This window comes from Triplophysa rosa, linkage group LG10 (assembly GCF_024868665.1).
Source record: "Triplophysa rosa linkage group LG10, Trosa_1v2, whole genome shotgun sequence".
Taxonomy (NCBI): Eukaryota; Metazoa; Chordata; class Actinopteri; order Cypriniformes; family Nemacheilidae; genus Triplophysa; species Triplophysa rosa.
In genome coordinates this window covers 25055336-25078856 of record NC_079899.1, presented here as the reverse complement: position 1 = coordinate 25078856, position 23521 = coordinate 25055336, and the positions used below count along the sequence as shown (strand labels likewise).

Below are 23521 nucleotides of genomic sequence, written 5' to 3'. Positions count from 1 at the left end.
TTCCTCATGAACTGCTTGGAAATGTGTGGGTTTCTGGGTTTGGGTTTAAAACATATTTTTTCCCTAGAGGATCAGCTGTTTAGTGGATTTAATGAAGTTAATGCAAACTAGTTGCAACTATAGTTGCAGAAGCATGTTAAACGGTGTGAAAAAAGCGTGTGCGCGCGTGCTGTGAGGCAGCTCTGATGCACTGACACGAGTTTAAGGAAGTTCGAGACACGCGCGTGGGTGTGTCCACAAGCCGTCACATCGGAGGATAGAGCTCGTTTTAGATTCATATGAATTAAACAAACACAGTAGTAGAGAGAGAGAAAGTGCTGGACTGGGATTGTTCAGGTTCGTAACACATTTTTATTCTCTTGTTTTAAGCGAGACACTTCGACTGTATGAAACTTTGCTGTTAAAAGGGAAGTTCAGTAAGAGCTGATGTTTAACAAACATGTTTCTGTTCTCTGAATGCTTGTTTTTCCAGATGAAACGTTATTTTATGCTTTTTCAGGTGTTCAGGTGATGTGTTTCATATTGCTATTGTGGATTATTAGATGCCACAAATGATTCATGAATATTGAAATAGCTCACAGTGAAATGCTTTAGGAGTTTAAGATTTCAAAGTACACATTTTAAACAGATCTTCAACCACTCACCGCATCTCTTTGTGTGTGTGAAGCAGTTAACCCTGTTGAAAAAAACAGCATATGCTGGGTTAGGTATGTTTTGATGCTGGTTTGTGCTGGTCCTTAGCTGCTTTAAGCTGGACAAACCAGCATCAAAACATACCTAACCCAGCATATGTTTTTTCAACAGGGAATTCTTGTAAGAATGATATATGTTGTGTTTTCTGTTTCTGTCGCAGAATACACAAGCAAGAGAATGGCAAGTGTGTGAGTTTAACACCTTCAGAATTTCCAATACATTTAACATCTCGACAAAAGACACACAACAGGAAACCAGTGTTGTGGCGAGTAGTTTTGAGGTATTTCATATAAAACCTTTACACGAATGCAGTTGTAAAGTTAGGAAGCGCTGGTGGCTTTCAAAGCACGTTCCTCACACGCATGTATTTTAAAATAAACTCCCAAAACTGTAACGAACATCTCTGAGTTAGCTTCCACATGCTAAATGTCACTTCCCATTTCTCTTCTCTGAGAGATTTTACTACTTCTTTTCGATTCCCATATGAAAAGACTTTTATTTTGTCGTTATTTCACAGGTTGGGCCAATGTTGTTGATATGATGGTGTAATGCTGGAGAAAAGCCGTTCATCATCATTCATGGAGCACGTCCAGGTAGGAAATGTTGCGTGAGTAACTCTGACATGTTGAGCAATTGAACATTTTTCAGAAGAAGAGAAAACCCACAAAACCATTCAAGATAATACTGCGTTAAACATCTGAGATCACTAACAAAATGCTGCTTTGATCACTTAATAAGGTATCTTATCCAGCATGTACACAAAGCATCTTGTGTGCTTGTGAGATAACGATATATATGATCACGGTCAATGACACACTTCCTTGTGTGATATATCGGCGTCTGAACATGGTTTTATCATTTTTCCATCTCGCCGCAGAGCTGATATTTATTAGGGGAAACTTGCTCATGACAGCCAACGCAGAGATGTCTGGTGATACCAGTACGTTGTCATGGAAACCGCCTCCTGGTGGTCCACAGCAGGAACCGAACGCTGTCGTTGAGACGAGGAAGGCAAGCGGTGGGTCGGTTAAAATCCTCAAAGTGTGCTTTATAAGCAACAGCGCCAACCTGGGCAAGAACTTTAAACTGGTGAAATGTGAAAGTTCCTGGAGTATCAGGGTGAGAACATGTCACGGTCTGTTACATTTACATTTACATTCATGCATTTGGCAGACTCTTTTATCCAAAGCGACTTACATTGCATTATACTATGCATTTGTTTTTGTATGTGCAATCCCCTGGGATGGAACCCATGACCTTGGCGTTTCTAGCGCCATGCTCTAACCGCTGAGCCACAGGAAAAATTACACATCCAAAATGATTCACCTGTTTAAAACTTCAGTATTATTATTTCGCAGACAATTATTCAGTCCATCCTGGGCAGCGGGCGACTCGGTCCCAACATCAAGTTCCCAGAATGCTTTGCTCTGCTGCTGAAACATCTGAAATCAGACGAGGTTCACTGGTTGCATCCAGACCTGACCGTCGCTGAGGTGGAACAGAAATACGAACAGCAACACGTCGAGGCCGAATGGAGGTGCGTCTGTTTATTTTTATACACCGTCATTGGCAACCAAACAGCATTGAGCCCTGTTGACTTATGAACACGAAACCACTAAGATTTCTTTAAATGGCTTTGGTGTTCCACAGAAGAGTCATGTACAGGTTTTCAATGACACGAGGGTGAATAAATGATGAAGTTCTGTAAGTCGCGTTTGTGTTTTTTTGTGTGCACTTTGTCAGATATGATTTGAGGATCCGTTATATACCTTCGGATTTCTTGGAGAAGTTAAAAGAAGACAAAACTACACTGCTGTACTTCTACCAGCAGGTCGGTGCCTGTCACGCATCTTGTTTCGAATTCACTCTCGCATATCCTGAAACCGCACACATTTTCATTGAAACGCACGTGTGGGATGTCTGAGGTGGTGGTTTGCACTTTTAAAAGGAGAATAAGTCTGAATGTGAAATGTTTGCAGGTCCGCACTGATTACATGCAGCATCACGCTAGCAAAGTAAGTGATGGGATGGCTTTACAGCTGGGCTGTCTGGAGATCAGGTACAGTGGTTTTATATCATGTTGAAGGTGAAGTCTTAATGAAAACATCACTGATCCATTGACATTCTAATAGGAGGTTTTATAAAGACATGAATGCCGACGGTCTGGAGAAAAAATCCAACTTTGAACTTCTGGAGTAAGTACAGTCTTATTGCGCAGATGTTGGGAGATTTCGTGGAGGTCTCAGTTGTGTTTCTCAGATGTTTCTCCTAAAATTGCTCGAAATAAAAACAGAAACGGATGAGAGTGTGAAATCCATGAAGATGAAGGTGTGAAATGAACGTAGATTGTAGTGGTAAAATAATCCGGATTTGGGTCATTTAATGAGTTCATATGGAGATCTTCTATAATATTGACGTTTGATTGCAGACTTGACAAATCTGAGCTCAGTTCGACACATTGTCGGCATCTCTTCTCAAACTCTAATGACGGACACATTTGTCAGATTTCGAGGAGAAATACCTGAGACGCAGATGAAACTTAAGGAAGGCTTTTTGTTTAATTTCACCGATGTTTATAGGAGAAACAATTATATGTTAAAGAAATCTCATATATGATTATTCTTAGGAAAGAAGTCGGCCTGGATCTGTTTTTCCCTCAGGAATTAATTGACAACATGAAGGTAAGATTTTTCCACCGCTTTAATACCTCCGTGTTTGTAAGGAAGAATGATGAATATCCGTCGATTTGTTTGCTCTCGACAGTCGAAGCAGCTGAGAAAACTCATCCAGCAGACGTTCCAGCAGTTCGCCCTCCTGAAGGAACAGCAGTGCATCATGAAGTTCTTCGAGACCTTGTTCATCTTCTCCAGTTTTGACGAAGAAGTTTTTCCTTGTGAACTGGTGGTGAGTTCTCCCTCGTTCGCCTCTGTGAACGGTTTCAAGCGCCTGAACTGTTTCTCATTGACGTCTCACTCGTGTGCAGCAAGGCTGGAGCGTGTCTGTGGATCTGGTCATTGGACCTAAAGGCATCCGACAGCGCACGGATAAAAGTTCAGTGGTAAGAGATGTGTCTGTTCTTCATTGCAGTGACAACCAGCACATCTATCTGTGAATTGACCACAGTGGAAAAAAAGTTGTTTGTTTTCTATGTATTGCAACAGATTGTTTCCTTGCTATTGGTTTTATATAGAGAACAGCTTATTTTGTGTTTCATGTGTGTTGAAATGTGTTTCTCTCTTTTCTCTTTCTAGCCTGTCTCTCTAGCCACTTTTTCACAGATTCGCTCTATTAAATGCTCCCTTCAGAATGACAGTAAGACGCTGGTACATGTAGAAATAGAAGGAGCTAAACAGGTACAGACCACACGTGCATTCATACAGTGATGCTGAAATAAGCGCTTGAATTCTTAAGACTGTCAGTTTGTATATTGAAAGGATTGTAAAACTCTGTATTATGCATGTTACAGCCGTTGTCCATCAGCACAGCCTCTCTGGCCATCGGTGAGAACCTGGCGAATTTAATCGATGGTTATTGTCGTCTGGAGCGCGGCACGACGGCGTCTTTAATAGTGCGACCCAGTAGAGGTACGAATGTGTGTTGAGGTGACTCTTCATGTGTCAAAAACCGCCGAACACGCATGCCTTAAATTAGCATCTGCTGATAAAACCACAGTCACTAGTATAGAAACAAACACGCACGTTTTGTTTGAAAATATTATATTACATAACCAGATTGACTATATTTTTCTTATACGACACCATTTTTTTGTTGATCAGACAGAAAAGATAGACATTCTCTACCTCCTTTACCCTGCAGGTAAGCAATGTCATATTTATGTTTTAAATTCAGATTTGTACTTAAAAAAAAAAAATCATGTTTATGATGGTTAAGCCTTACCTTTTATTTAAAGGATAAGAATAAGCCTTATCTTGTATATTTTTATTTAATTTTATAATTTAATTTAATTTTTTAATTTATTTTTTTTATTATTATTTTATTTTTAATTTATTATTTTAAAATGATTGATCTTGTTTCAACAAACCTGTTTAATCTTTCATTGATAACAGCAATAAGGAAAATGCCAGTTCTGCCACGGGAAGCAAAAGTATGTATACCTAAATGATTCATACTGTCCATAGTATATACATTATTTCTAAAAGATGGATTGTTGTATGACATGCTCTTCTGTTTGTACAGATGCAGATATATATGCAGAAATAGGCGAAGATATAACAGAAACCAGTAAGAGTGGAGAAATATTCCACATCTTGTTTTCCATTTACATCAGATATCATTTTATTCATTTTTCGTTTTATATACTTAGCTTAACTGGTTAACAAATAAAGTAAATCAATGTATTTCACTTGAGAGGCCCTAAAAAATCAGACGCCATAAAAGATTAAGTTCTTACTTTATAGATCACACACCAGCACAATTGTGCGCTTGTAGAGAGAAACGGGACGTGTGTTTGCAGATAATCGAACACAATCTAAATCACCTTTTTTATTTCAGCTTGTAAAGTCAGCCTGTCACGAGATGACATTGTCTTGGGCCGGATTCTGGGCGAAGGTTTCTTTGGAGAGGTTCACGACGGAGTCTACAAGAGCAAAGTCTGTGTCACACACAAATGCGTTAAAGTCGCACCTCATTCCTTTGAAGACAGACACGGTTGTGATGTGAATCTCGTGTCTTTTTTCAGACGGGAGAGAGTATCAACGTGGCCGTAAAAACATGCAAGGACTGCACGGCCGACGTCAAAGAGAAGTTCATGAGTGAAGCCTGTAAGACGTTTCCACCGGTAGAATCGAAGACTTTTATCGAGCTAAAAACAAAATAAAAGTCCTCGCTGACTGTTTTTACAGTGATCATGAAGAAACTGGACCATCCGCACATCGTGAGACTCGTAGGAATCATTGAAGAGGATCCGGTGTGGATTGTGATGGAGTTGTATAAGTACGGCGAGGTGAGATCTGTTGAAAACACCAGCACATGCTGGTTAGGTATGTTTTGATGCTGGTTTGAGCTGGTAATGTGCTGGTTATGATTTGGTCTCAAACCAGCTACCATGCTTCGAAACATACCTAACCAGCATCTGCTGCTTTTTTCAACTGGGAGACGTTATCGTAATCCGTTTTCTCCGTGTTTTCATCAGCTGGGAAACTACCTGGCAGACAACCAGCACACGCTTACCAATGTGACTCTGACCCTGTTCAGTCTGCAGATCTGTAAAGCTTTGGCGTACCTCGAGGGTGTCAACATGGTACATAGGTACAACAACACACCTGGATATAACATCTACACCGTCATACTGTGACTGAATACACAATACTATACACAATACAGATTCCATTTCCCTTACAAAAAATAGGTTGTTTACACTTTAAAAAAGGTGGGCTTAGGATAAAAAAGAGCAAACCCAGCCACTGGTAAAATGTGTATTTATTAAAACAACCCAGCACTGGTCAAAGTAATAGTTCACCTAAAAATTAAAATTTGGTCATCATTTACTCACCCTCTTGTCATTTCAAGCCTGTATGAGTCTCTTTCTTCCGCAGAACACAAAAGAAGGTATTTTGAAGAAAGTTGGTAACCGAACAACACTGGACCCCATTCACTTCCATTGTGGACACAAAACCAATGCAAGTGAATGGGGTCCAGGTAACATTTTTCAAACTATATTCTTTTGTAAAAATCAGTTCTGGCAGGTCACGTGAGTCAAGCTTGCATCAGCCGATCACATCAGGTGCAGTAAATCAACGTTAACCAATAGTCATACAACACACTTGACTGCGTCCTATTTAAGTTGCCTTTCTTTGCTCCTTATCAGCTGCTTAATCGTGCCGCACTCAAAACCCACCTCCTCCATATCTGCCGGATCATTTTAATTTAATCCTGTTACGCATCATGAACTGTTCTGGTTCCCCAGGTGTACTGATGTACTTAAAATAGTATACCTTTAGAACTAAAATAGTACAATAGAAAGTAGAAATAGAAATAGTACATAATCTACACAATATTAGTACATTTACGACCAGTGTTTGGTAAGTTACTCTGAAAAAGTAATGAATTACTAGTTACTAATTATATTCAATAGTTTTATTAGATTACTGTTGAAATTTCTCACTCCAAAAAGTATTTAGTTACTTATTACTAATTACTTTCTAAATCCCATATCAACCTCGATTAGTTAAGTGATTCAAGGATAGACATGAAACGGTCTATCCGGTCTATAACGGTCTTAATTCACTCAAATAAATCATTTAAAACTACTTAAAGTATTATTATTAACTGACCAAAGTATTACAAATGTGAGAATTATACATTGAAGCACGGATTTAGAATTTTGATGTCAATTCCACTATTGCACACACATACTGTATATTATACAAAGTCTTTAGTTTAATTACTTCAGTAATTAAATGACAGAAAAAACAGGAGTAATCCCTTACTTTCCTTTTTACTTAGTAACTAGTTACACCCATCACTGCTTAGGACATACTTCAAATGTATTTAAACTTTATTTAAGTTTGCTAGAAAACAAACTTGAAGTATACATTTCTTTTGTAATGTTGAGGGTTACTTACTGTGATTGATGCAAACACAACGCACATATTCTATTTACGTTATTGCGTGCAGAGACATAGCAGTGAGAAATGTGCTGGTGGCCAAACCGGACTGCGTAAAGCTGGGGGACTTCGGCTTGTCCAGATACATAGAACAAGAGGAGTATTACAAAGGCAAGATTTGATTTGATCTAATACCCGGGATTTTATTTGTATCACCTTCGCCGTTTTCTCTCGAGTGACAGCGTTTGTTGTGTTTCTCAAGCTTCTGTATGTCGATTACCCATCAAATGGATGGCCCCGGAGTCCATCAACTTCAGACGGTTTACATCAGCGAGTGACGTCTGGATGTTTGGTTAGTGACTCATTCGTGATATACAGTATTTGCACATTTAACGTCATTAGACCGAACGACTTCAAACGTGCCGTGTCATGTTCACGCTACTTGGAATCTTCCGAGCATAGCGTAGACTGAATCACCGCTCACGTTGCGCAATAAATCCACGTCACTTGGATTTTTTGAACCTTCACCATTCTGTGAATTCATTTGTGTCTCAATAGCTGTTGATTTCTGTGGTGAATTATCAGACCACCAAAATGTTCCTGGTTCTGTGGTTTTTCTTTAAGCTGTGTGCATGTGGGAGATCATGAGTCGAGGTCAGCAGCCGTTCTTCTGGTTGGAGAATAAGGACGTGATCAATCAGCTGGAGCAGGGCGTACGTCTGCCCAAACCCGAGCGCTGCCCGCCTGCCCTCTACTCGCTCTTGACACGCTGCTGGGCTTATGATCCTCATGAGAGACCCAACTTTACCCAACTAGTGTGCAAGCTGAGGTACGTCCCCACCGCCTGTTTCTGTGGGGTTTAACATCCGGCCTGGTAAACTAAAGAGTTTGAACCCTTTTGAAACTGTGCACATGAGGTGCCTATAAAGTTTGTTTAAAAAAAAAAGTAAATGACATTTAGTTGGTGACTAAACCAATGTTTAATGGACTGAAATGACAAATTTGCCATCATAACACACTTCATTGAAATCAAGGAGAGACATTTGTGCGTTTTGTGTGTCTTTGAAGGGTTAATATATGATGACTTCTGATCTTAGGGTGTATTATTTCTTTATTATTCTGCTAACACTTTTAAATAAGGTGCTCTTAGTTAATGCATTAGCGAACATTTGCTAACAATGAACATTTGAGTTTTTCCGCATTTATTAATCCTTGTCAATAATGTTATTCATGTTAGTTCACGGTGCATTAACTAATGTTAACAGTGACAACGTTTGATTTGAACAATGTATTAGTAAATGATGAAATGAACATGAATTAATATAAATAAATGCTGTAGAAGTATTGTCCATTGTTAGTTCATGTTAGCTAGTGTATTAACTAATTGTTAACAAATAGCACCTTATTTGTTAAGTGTTACCATTTTTCTTTATGACAAACGGTGTTTTCTGTTCTGGTGGCAGTGATGTCTACAACATGGAGCAGGAGGTGGAGGTGGACCAGCAGAAAGAACGAGCCCGTTCTGTCAGCACACTCCCTAGAATGTCGTCTGCGGACGCTCCACCAAAGGTACCGGTCTTATTTTCTCATTTTTTCTCATCCTGTTCTCGTATCATGTCTCACATGTGTCTCCTCTTCTGTTTTATGATAAGCCATCAAGAATAAGATCATCATGTTTCAACACTCTCGGTCCAAATCTGCATCTCCAGGTGATTCTTCTGGCTACTATGTCTGTTATGGTAAAACAGTTATAAAAAATCCTAAATGGTTTTGGGAACCAATAATGTTTCGGTAACACTTTACAATAAGGTGCTATTTGTTAACAGTTATTTAATGCATTAGCTAACATGAACTAACAACGAACAATACTTCTACAGCATTTATTAATATTACTACATGTTAATTTCAGCATTTATAAATACGTTATTAAAATCAAACATTGTCACTGTTAACATTAGCTGTATTGACATGAACTAACATTAACAAGGATTAATAAATGCTGAAAAACGAAATTGTTCATTGTTAGATAATGTTTGCAAATGCATTTACTAATGTTAACTAATAGCACCTATGTTTCTTCTATTCGCATCACTGTGAAGAAGCCTTTTTAGAAAGGCTTTATTTTTACGAGTTATTATTGTGGTGGTTTTTTTTTCAGTGTTATTGTTGTTTTATTAATATTTTGAATTAGCTTTCATTTTTATATTTTTACTTTTTATCTTGAACTTTTATCTTCACACCAAACGCGAACAACCGCATTCCATGCTCTTTATTACTCGCAGGAAAAGTTCGTTTTTTCGCGTGAGTGACGTCATCCGGTAGGTGTAAATGAGCTCTTTGAAATTGTTTAACTTGCGCGGAAGACGCAATCGCGCCGCCCGATTTGCGTCATTCTCACCACCTGCCGCGCGTTCGTGTCTATTCGTGTCTTTGCATTGACTTTGAATGTAATTCACTCGCGCAAATCGCTTAATTCGTGTTTGGTGTGAACCTAGCATTAAAAATAAAGGTGCTTAAGAGGTTCTTCAGAGCGATGCCATAGAAGAACCATTTCTGGTTCCACAAAGAACCATTCAGTCAAAGGTTCTTTAAAGAACCATCTCTTTCTTACCTTTTGAAGGTTCTTTATGGAACCATTTAGACAAGTGTGACAAGAGTGTCATTTTTTATTTGTTATGGGCTTTTGTCATTTTATTATTATTCTTTTTTTTATGTTGTCTTATATAAGATGAATTTCTTTTTGTTTAGGTTATTAGTTTACTTTTTATTTATTTTCAGTAAATAATTTTAGTACCTCAAGTAGAGATGCACCGATATATCGGCCAATAATCAGTAGCGGTTGATAAAAGCAGTTTTTCCCACTATTGGCCGATAGTTAAAAAACAGCCAATGATCAGGGACGATATTTCCTGTCAATCAAAAGAGGAACGGAAAGTGCAATGAATTGGTGTTCTGTGTATAGAAAATGTTCAGAAACATCACCAGTTTGATGTTCAATATTAATAGTCATTATATTAATTAATAACATTCAGAAAGTTAAGAAATATAAACTTAATCTTTAGAATTTAGTTAATGCAAGTTAATATGAACGCCAAACTATTGCTTTTGGTATCGGTGGAGAAATTTAGTATGGGTGCATCTCTGACCTCGTTTTATATTTCCATTTATTCCTGAGGTAACATTTCTCATTTTTGTTTCTTTGAAGTTTTTTTAAGTAAAATTTAGGCCAATATTTTGTTTGTTTTTAATAAACAGAAATGTGTTATAGTGGTAGTAAACTGTTATTGCAATGTTTCAATTAAAGCCCTTACAGTTCTCTGTTATTATTATTACATAATTTTAAATAATATTTAGTTTCTTACCTTCCTACTGCTTACTGTTAAGAGATTGCTTTAAAAAACCTATGCACTAGTATTTCCTCTGTGTGTGCAAATGAAATCATAATTATATTAAAATCAAACCAATATAATTCAATAAATATTATGAGTTAGGACGTTTCATGAGAATGTCTTTATTTGAGTGTATGTAGGTGGTGGGGATCCGGTGGGGCCAATTTAGGAGAAATGTCTGAGACATCAGTTGAAATGAAACAGTACTGAGAGAACTCGTGTTACTTTTTTGTCTGATCATTCACTATAAAACGGTTTAATGTTGTTTACGGATTATCTAGGTCATGTAGCCACATGTGGTTTTGGCCTGACTTTGTGTTAATATGTTTTTGTGGTTTCGTTTTTCTCATCTTTGTGTTTCCCACAGTCTGAGTCTTTGTGCGTCAGCTCTCCATCTCTCCTCGATCCACCAGACTTCACGTCCGGCATGCATACGCTTCCCCCTCGCCGCGGCAGTATGGGGGTAAGAGCCAGACCTGCCTTTATTTCGAAAGATAAACTTGTAAACTAATGTGTCTTTAATTTGTCAGAGAATGTTTGTGTGTGTTTATGAAGGGTCTCATGGAGCCCTGCAGTAGAGAAGACTCGCAGCGCCTCTGGGAGCTGGAGCGCCGGCACATACAGGACATGTTAAAGAGGCAAAAACAAGAAATGCTGGAGGACAATAAATGGCTGGAGAAGGAAGAAAAGCATTTGGTTAGTTATGAATGATGTTTTTACAGAGCCATGAGGTTTAATAGTTTAATAGCACAATTCGACTTTATAACACGTGTCTGCAAAACACGTGTCTGGATACAGTGTACTGTCCAAATAGGCCTTAATGATGAACGAGTCATTTCTATTCCACCAGCAACTGCAAACATAAATGTTGAGGCAAGACAAACAATAATCCCGGTCCAGATTTTCACTATTGTTTGATGCTCAAACAAACATGATAATGTTTTATTGACACTTTTTGGGGAAAAACAACCGATCAATGGTTCACTTCCAGATGACTTTTAAGCTAGCACAAAAGATCATTCTTTTTTTTTTACAAATAATTTTAACATTCACCTTTGTGAATGGCTATTTTGAAGAGAGTTTTATCATGTCATGTTATTTGTTTATCTTACAGGATCCATTTGCCAATGAGGACACAAAGACCAAAAGGGTAATATGTTACATATATAGAAAATGATATTAATTTTTATTAGTTTCACTGTCACCTTCTTAACGCAACTACATGTCTTACGTTGACATTTTTCTGTCTTTTAGATGTCTAAAAATGAGACAGAACAAGGTTGGTTATTTTTGGGTCAATTGATCTCTTGTTAACCTCCGCCTTGAAGACAATTTATCTGCATTATTTTAATAATTTTACAGAATTTTTCTGTTATGTTTTAGATTTGACAAATAAAACAGATTTTTATGTATTTTTAAAATACAGTCAAAACCGTAAAATTACAGAAAAAGTTTACAAGTCATTTTACAGGAAAATCCCGTTATTTTACAGTTAATTTCTGGCGCCCTATGTCAGTTTTTTAACAAGATTTTATTTTTTACAGTTTATTTTTGAAATACAGTCAAAAACTGTAAAATTACATAAAAAGACAAATTTACCAGAAACGGGGAAAACTGTTCATTATACTTATATCCTGTAATTTTACAGAAAAAAAGATTATTTTACGTTATATTTCTGTCAATCCAGTTGACCGAAAAGTTCAGGTTTTTTATACAGCGTGGCCAATCCTATGTTTCCAACTATTATAGTTTTCTTAGATAAGTTTGTGTGTTTGAATAGCCTACAGGAAAAATATAAAATGCTTAAAAATGCAAATATTCTGAACATCTGTGTTTACATACAATAATGACAATAACAGCAAAATAGTTTTCTTTACTAGTATACAGTTGTCTATGTCATCACGTCTGTTCATAGCTATACTGACAGTGTTTCTCTCTCAGCTCATTTCCAGGGTCTGCCGGATAAACCCCCCCGGGTGTCCGCTCAGGTAATTGCTCTTTTAACACGGTTAGGGACGGGGTTAAAGCAGCTCTTTGAAGAGCTCTGTGTTAAAGGTGACAGTCGTCCTATAGAAGTTTCCAGACGGGCAGATGACTGAAAGCTGATGAGCTTTGGGCTTGTGAGCTCAGTTTGATAAACAGTACAGAGAGGATTAAGAAAGGTTTTCTGCTATATTACCCTAACCTTCAGATCTTCAGACAGCCCGGCTAAATGAAACGCAATGGGATATTAACCCCTACCAAGCACCAAATTCAAATAAAATTGCCTGTTAGAAGTATATCAAATGTTAATATTAAAAAGCGAGTTATCCCGACCATCACAGCCGGCACCCACAGCTGAACTGGAGCGCACAGGTGATCTGGTTTATCATAATGTCATGGAGATGGTGAAGGAGGTGGTCCATCTGAAGAATGACGTCAACACATTACCAGCCTCAGAATACGTCAATGTGGTGAAGGTCAGTCAACTTTCAACTCACTTTGAGTTATTTTTGACGATCTGCATCTTAAATGAGTCAAACATCGATGTCTAACATGTTGTTCTCTTATTTGCTAGTCGGTAGGACTGAGGTTGCGCAGTCTGATCCACAGTGTAGACGACATCCTCCCGACCCTGCACGAGTCCATCAGATCTGAGGTTATACACCCTTCATGTCACTCAAACAAATTCTGACATTATATAAAATATATATATATATTATATTATAATGATAAAAAATATATTACATTTACATTTTGTCTTAAGCAGATGCTTTTATCCAAGTTCAGGGAGCAATAAAGCGATATGTCATACAGGAGCAATAATACAGTACAATAAGTGCTAATACCAAGTTGTTAGTTTCCACAAAAGCCAGAACAATACCTGTTGAAAGAAAGAGAGAGAGGGTTAGTTTTTCTTCTACATTAGTGAAGATATTAATGAACAAATACACTATTTGTGAAAATTGAGATGTTTCTTAACGTTTGGTTATTTATATAATGAACGTACATCTTCAGTTATGCCAAACACTAGAATGGGAATGTATCTTCTGTCATCATTTATTATTCTCCATCATGTGGTTTTAAACCTTTGTGTAACTCTGTCTTCCGTGTAACACAAAAGGAGATATTTTGAGGAATGTCTCAGTGGAAATGTCGATGGGGCTCAGTGTTGCTTTTGTGTACTACAGAAGAAAGTCATACAGGTTTGAAATGCAATGAGAGCGAGTAAATGATGAAAGAATCATTTTAGGGTGAACTGTCCCTTTAAGAGACCCGATAGATTTGCCCAGTTCAAGACATTGTCACAGACCCCTAAACCTTTTTAAAACCATTTTAGCTAAACACGTTTCATTCAAAGCTTTATAAATGTTATTCTCCGTCCTTCAGATTGAAGGAACCCAGAAGCTGCTGAATAAAGATCTGGCCGAGCTGATCAGTAAGATGCGTCTCGCTCAGCAGAACTCCGTCACGTCTCTGAAGGAAGAATGCAAGAAACAGATGCTGGCGGCCGCTCACACGCTCGCCATGGACTCCAAGAACCTTCTGGACGCTGTGGATCAGGCCAGAGTACGAGCTAATATAGCCAAACCCGTCACACCACATCCAACCTCTGATCTCTGATTGGATGCTGAATTAAATAATAAATGACTTGGTTTTATTTATGCCTATGAATGACAGCGAAAGCAGTGCATTCCACAAATATTTTGTGTTACCTGATTTCTGCTTGAGATCATTTTTGTTTAGTATGTTTATTTTTCTCTAAATAGTAACAGGTTTGTTTTGAAAGAAAATGCATTTTTATGTAGCATAACTTATTTTGAATCAGGGATACTATTTCATAGAGAAAATATTTTAATGATGTTTTCTCTGCATCTTAAAAGAGAGAGACTCTTGTGTATCTTTTGACCTTAAATTTCACGACTGTTTTTAAAGATTGTGCTGACAAAAAAAAGGATTTTGGTAAAGAAATATTTTAGAGCCGAGCATAACTTTACATTATAAAGTTTAAAAAATTTTGAAAAATGTTAAATGTTTTATTTTTTTTTTTAGATTTTTCAGGTCTGGAAATCACAGTTGTTACATTCTCTGACATCTTCAGGTTTTCCACAAGTATATTACTGTAATTCAGATGCCGTTCAATCCATCAGCAGCAGAGGGAGACAAAGGTCAAAATGAATTTGTCTCGTTTTCATTTCTAAGTTTCTTGTTTTATCACAGCACCACATTATTCTGTACATGATTACATTTCAACTCAATTTATATGAACATTGTAGTATAATTTTTTGCTATGATGTTTTATGACTGGCAGATTCATTAATATTAATTATGAAGAAATATTACAAAAGAAAAAAAATGTTTAGTCTAAATTTTGGTTTCAAAAGCTCTCCATTTGATTTCAGTACGGAAGTAAATTACATTATATATATACTGTATATATATACGCAACTTTAAGATCTCATTTCATCATGTTCAGTGACCTATACACAACCGCTTTTACATCAAATGAACGGCACACATTATCAAAGACTGCAAGGAAATAAATACGTTGCCTTCTGACCTCACAGATAATTACTGTTGAAAGCGGCACAGGCATTAATCTGCCATTCATTTAACAATCGGATGAAGGGTAACGATTGAACTGCCATCGGTCAGGGTCACATAAGCTTTTCCTCTTTCTCAAAGGTTCATACTGCATATCGCTCTAGAGAAATCCTCCGCTCTTTATGCACGGAAACGGCAGCCGTGCTGGATGCTAAATGCCAGGACATTTACTGAGAGGTGAACTGTGTTTCTGTACTGTAACAATGAACTGCGTCCCCAGGTAAACCCAGGTCGAGCGGATATCTATAGCGCTGTTACATCACAGCTGTCTGTTTTTGTACAACAATAGCCTTCAAACATCTGATGATCTCAGAAAGGCCTTCGGTGTCAGGGAAGTCTATCTTTGTATCTGAAGATAACATTCAGATCATTCCTGATATCCAGGGAGGCAAAAAGAGGCCGACGGTTCCCAGCAGACACACGATGATGAACATCCACAGGAAGATTCGGTCGATCACCATCGCTACATATTTCCAGTCCTCCTTGACCTGTGAAATGGAAAAGCGCAGTGCTGAGATGAAAAAGGTCAGAGGACAGATTGAATGTTCACGGGTTCGTTGGGCACTAAAGGAAAAACAATGAAAAAACGTTTTTATGCAAAGCGATTAACTGACATTTCATCAGTATCTGTGTTTCCTGGTAATCAAATTTATGATAAACACCTCTCATCATGATCAAATCCTTTCCTGTTGACGTTTTTTTTTCTGTCTAATAGCTGTGAGACCTTGATTCTTGTCGACACAATAAACTTTTAGCTGTTAAAATATAGAAACCATGACAGAAATTCTAATTCATTTCATACAAATTCCAGTGGTTTCCATTACAAAACCATTATGAAGCACCAGCTGTTAACCATTAAGCGTTACAACATTCCTGTATGTAATGTTCTATTGGTTCCCAAAGGACAGATAACATCCCACCAATAAAACACATTACCAGTATACCCACAGACAACATTATAGTTTCCAATACAACTCCCATTATAATCTATTGGCATTTCTCTGAAGCTTTGTGTTGTTTTTTGAGCAAAGATAAGTCCATTTAAATTTCAAGTTTGGATTTTGTTTGTTGTTGCGTGACTTGTGACTAGTTGTCATATGCGTGATTCATCGCAAGAACCAATGAGAGTTATCAACGCCATATTTAAATGTAGCCGTTTATATTCATCTGTAACATATCGATGGTTAAATAAGCTCAAAATATGAATGGTTTTGTCTCACAAATGTATAAATTCACTTCATGAGAGATTTCTTAACCCACTGGAGTCATTTGAATAATAGTTCAATAAATGTTCCCCGTTGACTTCCCATAGTAGGAATAAAATTACTAAAGTCAACGGGGACCATTTTTGGGTGAAGTATTTCTTTAAGGAGATGATGTGAGTTGCAATATAAACTGCAAAAAAACAACAACAATACATTAGATTAGAATAAATGAATCGTAAATCATTTTGTATGTTTAGGCTGTTTCTAGGGTGGGACGGCAAAGGTTTACAGCATCTTTCAGCAAAAGTTTGTCCTTGAAACGAATGCACTGTAAGTCAATAAAGTGTTTCCTAAAAAGAACTGTTTTCTAAAGACTGGGCAATCGCATTTGGAAATATATAATAACGTTTAACAATAAAAGGTCCACTTACAGAAAAATCTTCATCTTCAGCCCGCAGGTGATCGGCGATGTACCGCACCCCGTCCAGCGCTCGGAGCACACATGGTGAGACGGTTAGGTTTTGCTCGAAGGCAAGATTTGTAAACTCTCCTGTACGCTGGCAGGATGGATGGAACTGATGGAGTTCATACCTCTGAAGCAAAGGTTCAGAGTCGGACAAACGCAGAGATGTTGCAGACGGAGAGGAGATGGAATCCGGTCTCTCCATCCCGACCCCAAAATCCAGGTCCTTACAACCTCTTGCATTCGTCTCCGTCTGAAGCCTGCTTTTGGATGTGCTGAGCTCTGATGTCTTGCTCTTCTCCTGCAGAACGACGAGCGGGCGGCGCTTGTGATCGGGTTCTGGACGGCGCATGAAGAGCCAGCGCGGGATTACATTCAGGAACACCGAATGGACCCAGCGGGGCATTTCATGGGTGCTGGGAGATCGATGATGAACGTTCAGCACAAATACAGTGATGACTATCGAAAGCGTGACGAAGATCATGGTGAAGAGAAGATACTCGCCGATCAGAGGAATGACCAGCGACGTCGATGGAATGATCTCCGTGATCAGCAGGAGGAAGACGGTGAGGGAAAGAAGGACGGAAATGCACAACGTGATCTTCTCTCCGCAGTCCGATGGCAAGTAAAACACCAGCACGGTCAGACAGGAGATGAGCAGGCAGGGAATGATGAGGTTGATGGTGTAGAACAGAGGCAGACGACGGATGATGAAGAAGTAGGTGATGTCCGGGTAGATCTCGTGGCAACAGTCTTATTTTTTGGTGTTGTAGGTTCCCACGGCGTTCATGATGGCCCATTCTCCGCTCTCCCAGTAGTCCTTCAAGTCCACCGTGCTCTCGATTTGCTCGAGGTCGATCTTGGCCTTGTCGTAGGTCCAGGAGCCGAACTTCATCTTGCAGTTTTGCTGGTCGAAGGGGAAGAAGGTGACATCGATACTGCAGGAACTCTTGTAGATGGCCGGGGGAACCCAGCTCACCTTTCCCGTGTGGAACAAGTGGGCTTTGGTCATGTGAGTCACAGCAAACTCACCATCGGCGCTGCACACGAAAGAATGAAAGAAACAATCCTAATAAAAACGTAATACGTGTAAAACAATGCAGTTCTTTCATAAATAAATAAGTAATGAAGTAAAATAAAGTAAAACTTTGAAAATATCTCACTAAATAATCAAATAGGAAACAAACACATGAAAAGGGATAGCTCGCCAAAAATAAAAAATCCGTCATCATTTATTCACCCTCATGTGGTTGTGATTCTTTCTTCAGTGGAACACGAAAGAAGATATTTAGAGAGTTTTGTTTTTCTTTAAAATATCTTCTTTTGTGTTCTGCTGAAGAAAGAAACTCATACAGGTTTGAAATGACATTACATGAATAATGACAAAAGAATTTTCATGTTTTATGTGAACTATCCCTTTAAGAGTTCACGGTATAAAATATAAATGATAATAAATAATCTTCAAAACTCACCAACTCATCACTTAACAGAAAAAAAGCCTTTTCTAAACTTCTGAAAATAATGAGGGTGTTTACATTAAAAACGGTTTATTTTCAACACTAAAAGATGAAGGTGAATCTAATAGAAAATGAAAGCTAAATGCTTGTGTTTTTGGCACAAACAGCTTCGAAAACATTATAGGTCCACCTCGGGAAAGAATAAAAATATATAAAAAACGTATGATATGAGCCCTTTAAAAGTGCTTGCTGTAGTGTGAATGGAATACAGGAGGTGGAAACCTTCCTCATGCCTCCGGGCTCATGTTCAACAGCAACCGCAATAATGACTTCAAATATCTACAGCCACTCTCGTTTCTTCCTTCAGGAGTGTTATGATGATGCAAGCGGACCTCAATTTCTCTTATGTTGAGATTAAATATGCCTCCTAGATAAAGACAGACGTCAGGTTTCTTAAAATAGATAAACCGTCTGACATTTTACTAGAAGATGATAACGTGCAACTTTTTTAATAACTACAGCAGCGCCCAATATCTTATTTCACGGCGTGTCTGTTTAATTTCACATATTAATGTTACAGAAGCACCAGTCAAAGTAGATGTGGATGCAGATATTAATTGGGTCATTAAGACATGGACCGCCCTCTTTTTCCACATAACAACAACTACAACCTTTAATATCCAGACCAGTGCCATTGACAACAGAATATTAATTCACACATCATGTGCTCAACAGTTCATTTTAACACCATTTTAGGAATGTAGATCAATACTTACTTATTGTACAGGACAATATCAGGGACCCAAATCATCTCAGATGGGACTCGGATAGATGTCACATTATCATAATCCGACGTGTTCCAGCGCAATTTATAATCGTTCCATTCCTACAAGGGTCAAAGAGAGAGAGTGCATTTGTCCATGTGTAGTCATTATAGAAAAAATAGGGGTTATAACCTCACAAATTGAAAGATACCATTTGGTTTATTAAATAAAACAATCAATGTTAAAAATATATTTGAAGCAAGCTGTTCAATAGAACAACGTCGTGTTCATGAGGAGGAATAACTGATTGACTTGATCTTAAATGATCAAACGCATTGACTGAATGCATTAACCTCGTGGCCGTATGCATCCAACCAGATTTATTAGCTTCAGAATGTTCTAGTCTGTCATTTTAGCAGCGTGGTTTCAGAAAGCCTCATTGCAAAATGAAAATTCAATATGAAGAGTCTCACCTGCTTTAGCCAAACATTTGTGGTCATCATCTGATTCTTCTCATCCTGTAACAACATCAGGGAAGATCCGTTTGTTAAAGCCAATAAATTACATCAGGACAGGGTCGGGTTCAAATAAAGGTCAGAGGAACACGACAGTGAATCTAAGAGTCTCAGATATTTGTTATAAGGTCACGGCTGAATCTTGGAAGCAGACTATTTAGACATTGGCCTTTAAGGGCCAATACATCTGTTGCTTCAAAACATGTGAAATTAAAATAAATTGAAACATCAATTGAAAACGGTTACCACATCAATAAGCTGAGCGATGGAAAGGCCAAACTTCACGATGACCACATCACTGATGTTTCGCACGGGTCTGGACCACTTATTGTAACCAATGAAGAGTTTTTTAAAGAGTTTGTCCTCTGCATGTGCGTGAGTCCAACCATCTGATAATACTGCAAGAGATATTGATGTTATTCGCAATAACGACACATTTAAAGAAATAAAATATGACGTTCCTTGTCTTCATTCTAAGGCATTGTTTTACATTGTGTCAAAACAGGCAATGAAACTGAGTTATGAAAGTGTAAAATATGAGGTCGGCCATGAAGATCCGCCCCCTTAATGTAATGTCTATTCATTCTTTAATCACTGCGGTCAGCTTTCATTAGTCCAGCCTGCCTGTGATTCGTGATGTTTATTGTTTCTTAATAAAGAGGGTGGAAACATTATAATTGAATTCAAATAGGAAAGAGTGGAGTTACACAGGAACAGACAGAAGAGCAAAAGCAGATCGTTCATGTTTAGGTGGTACAGTGGGGTCCAGACGTATGAGACTACTACTGAAAATTAAATTAGCACAATCTTTGGACCCTTTAAACTAAAGAGTTAACACTGTCTCACACATTTTGATTAGAAGTGCAGAATATTTTTCATTTATATTTCATTTTACATTTCAAAAAGCATTGTTCACTCTGTTGATTTCCATAAATAAATGAAAATAAAATAGTCATTTGCGATTGTATAATCACTGTCACCATACACTGTAAGTTGCTTTAAATATACTGACAATTGATTTCATATGGTCTTATGTCTACTCTAAAAAAAAATAAGAACGTTATTATACATTACAACTTGCCTATCAGATGCATGTATTTCATTTACAGTAATATACTCTAAACTTCATCATAGTGTGTTGCATACACACCTGTTACATACACACAATTATAATAAACCAGAATATGTATAGTTAATGAGATCATGTTAAACACGAATAGTGTCATATTTAACAAAATAAGAATTGTACACTCACCAGGTGTAACGTTTCCCACAATAGTCAAAAACAGCAATAAAGTCTCAAGAAATAATGTTCCTGGATGATTTTGTGCCATAGCCACAGGCAAAAGTCTAAATCCGCAGGAACGTTTAAAATAATCTAGCATGATTGTGTTCATGTCATGCTCGTGTAGTGCTCTGGTCCTGCATCACTGACACTCCTGATGGATGGACTGAGCGCTATTACTGTGCGTCTCCATTGAGGATAGTGGGCGGAGTCTACGAGCTAAAGACATTCCTGTGCGTCTCCAGTGGGCGGGGGCATATTGTACTTTTCTTATATGAAAAAGAGCAATGATCTAAAAGGTTTACATATAGTTTTGTAGATATGTCAAAGTAAAATAAATGGTAGTATTAAATAGTTTTGTAGATATGTCAAAGTAAAATAAATAGTAGTATTAAATTAGTCCATTAATATATATTTTACACTCAATAGTAGCGTCGATAAAAATACAGCATTTAAAAAAATAACACTGTATTGAGTTTATATTCTATTCTATATTCTATGTCACAACTGCACTATACACCTGTAATTTCTGGAGTGAGAAAACGCTGCGGCTTTTTTGCTTAGATTGGTCAACAGCGATCCGCAGCCGCCATATTGGAGAGGGCAAAACTGTATTAACTGATAGGGATTAACTGTATTAAGTGAAAAGGAGATCTGCGGTTTTATGAAATAAAAAGCATAACTTACATTTCTCAACCAATTTCCAATGGTTTACAAACCCGCTTAGTCTCTACTAGTTACTTACATTATAATCTCGATCGTTAGACATGAAAAGTTAAACTGGGGCATGTTCAAGCTCAAACCGGTGCGCAACGTTTTGCTACGGTTTCCGGTTTGAACGACACGTTACCTGGAAACGGTTTGCAACGGGGTTTGAGATACGTTTTCTCTTGTTTGGTGGGCGTGTCAAGAATTTCAGCCCAATCAGCAGCAACATGAAAATAACCCACGCGGTATTAAAGAGACAGCTCGCATAATGAGTCCAAGTAAAGTCGTTTAAATGTGTCCGCTGCAGCTCGGTATACGCAACAATTGAAGATATTAGAAGAGATGTATTTTGCAGTACTCAACACGTATTTATACCGATTTCATCAGGCTCCGAAATTCTTCAAAAAGAACATTAAGAATGGCCTTCTCAGCTGCCATAGTTCAACTCTTGCGTCATCACAACAGGGTGTTCAACCGCACCACCGTTTCCGTTTAAAAAACGTTTTGCAACGTTTTGTCGGGGATGAGCGCAGCCCTGCTCACACTTCGAAATCCCAACGTTCGTTCGGTTTCCGTAGAACTGAAAACGCTCGTGCATGGATCTTCGCTCAAAACGTACGTTACCCAAAGAAACGCTCCCGTCGTTAAATCTTCTATTTGCATTTTTTTGTGTGTGAAGATTAACGCGTGTCAAAGTAGGAAAACATTACTGCGTTGTGAAAGTGAGTTCGGACACGTACCAGCATGAGGAATAAACAAAAACACAGAACACCCCAAACAGCTCCAATACAAACATCGCAAAGGTATGTGAGCTCAAGCCAGGGGCGGTTTGAAAATACATGGGCAAACCAGCCGCCGTTTAGGTTCAGATGCGCGCATATTGAGTGGTTTGCGGTAAATTCCTGGAACGCCACTTGTAAAGCTTTATTTAAATGTAGATGATCCGCGTCAATAACATGTTTATGTTTTACGTTTAGAATATCTCGTCTTGGTCGTAATTGATGGACTTTTTTCTCCGAATGTTTGCATTATGATTGCTGTAACGTTATATTGTGAAAACAATGTCTCTGTAACTTAAATATTTATTATTTTAATGCCTTTTAGACCTTTGTCCTGCAAATAAAACGGTTTATGCAGTTAAGTATTTTGTCTATTATCTATAGTCTTACGAATTGACCATGTTAATTGTGGTGAAAGGGTAGTAAACATGGTATTTGGTGTATTGATTATGCAAAACCATGGTTTTATTACAGTACCCATGATGGATTTGAACAGGTTTAATTTGGTTTTTGAAAGCATTTTGTTGCGATTTGGAAAAATATGATTCCAATATAATGGACTATACAAACATTGTTCTCATAAGTAGAAAATATGATGGTGAGTTACACAATATGGATTTGTTTCACTGTAGCGTTTTGGAGAAATACACACATTTTCCACTTCAAGTGCCTATAGAAACATTATTTCTAATAAGTAGAAAAAACTGATGGGAGAGATATTCTAAACGTAAGACAAGAAATATGTTATTGACGAGACACACGGATCACCTACATTTTAAATAAAGCTTTACCGTAAACCATATGCGCGCATCTGAATCCAAACGGCGGCTGGCTTGACTGTTGACTTGGCTGGCAGTTGTGAGTTGCATAATAAACGCGAGTCCTTTATTCAAAGTTATATGCTTTTTTTTAAAAAAAAAAGCGATATAATGGTGTTATTTTGTGCAAAGTTAAATGTGTTCCGTGGTTTATATACAGTAACTTATGTTATAATATAGTATACTTTTGTGTTACTGTCACAGTATGTGTCCAGAAAGAGAGGAACACAGAAGGGTTTGTTTACTTTTTGAAGGGGAACATCATTCAGTCATACATCGTGGTCACGAATGTTAA

At 37.8% G+C, this 23521-nt stretch overlaps 2 protein-coding genes across 3 annotated transcripts; one reads left to right on the top strand and one right to left on the bottom strand.

Annotated features, from left to right (window-relative positions):
• Positions 1-222: 222 nt before the first annotated feature.
• ptk2ba (protein tyrosine kinase 2 beta, a) lies at positions 223-14912 on the top strand. 2 transcript variants are annotated; one of them, XM_057343655.1, is made up of 33 exons: positions 223-336; positions 854-973; positions 1211-1286; positions 1571-1812; positions 2052-2230; positions 2437-2524; positions 2673-2752; positions 2826-2888; positions 3320-3374; positions 3457-3597; positions 3677-3751; positions 3945-4046; positions 4160-4277; positions 4470-4509; positions 4761-4798; positions 4891-4935; positions 5206-5303; positions 5393-5474; positions 5556-5656; positions 5846-5961; positions 7330-7430; positions 7522-7611; positions 7884-8088; positions 8723-8828; positions 8912-8968; positions 11016-11111; positions 11204-11344; positions 11763-11798; positions 11903-11927; positions 12590-12636; positions 12973-13107; positions 13206-13286; positions 14018-14912. In XM_057343655.1, the coding sequence occupies exons 4-33, from the start codon at positions 1600-1602 to the stop codon at positions 14249-14251; spliced, it is 2988 nt and encodes a 995-aa protein (XP_057199638.1). In that variant the 5' UTR covers positions 223-336; positions 854-973; positions 1211-1286; positions 1571-1599; the 3' UTR covers positions 14252-14912. The 2 variants fall into 2 exon arrangements, with proteins under 2 accessions (XP_057199638.1, XP_057199639.1); XM_057343656.1 differs by having other exon boundaries at positions 238-336; positions 854-881.
• Positions 14913-15594: 682 nt separating this feature from the next.
• On the bottom strand, positions 15595-23364 carry chrna2a (cholinergic receptor, nicotinic, alpha 2a (neuronal)). Its single transcript, XM_057343658.1, is given in 6 exon segments — positions 15595-15720; positions 16869-17940; positions 19134-19243; positions 19595-19639; positions 19883-20034; positions 23200-23364. Coding segments are annotated over 6 exon segments (1515 nt in total). The 5' UTR covers positions 23210-23364.
• Positions 23365-23521: the final 157 nt, after the last annotated feature.

Bases quoted from the DNA above. Each gene is read 5' to 3' on its own strand.
- ptk2ba (XM_057343655.1), top strand. From the start codon at position 1,600: ATGACAGCCAACGCAGAGATGTCTGGTGATACCAGTACGTTGTCATGG. The intron at 2,889-3,319 runs GTAAGTACAGTC...GATTATTCTTAG, and splicing joins TCCAACTTTGAACTTCTGGA to GAAAGAAGTCGGCCTGGATC. The intron at 11,799-11,902 runs GTAATATGTTAC...TCTGTCTTTTAG, and splicing joins AGGACACAAAGACCAAAAGG to ATGTCTAAAAATGAGACAGA.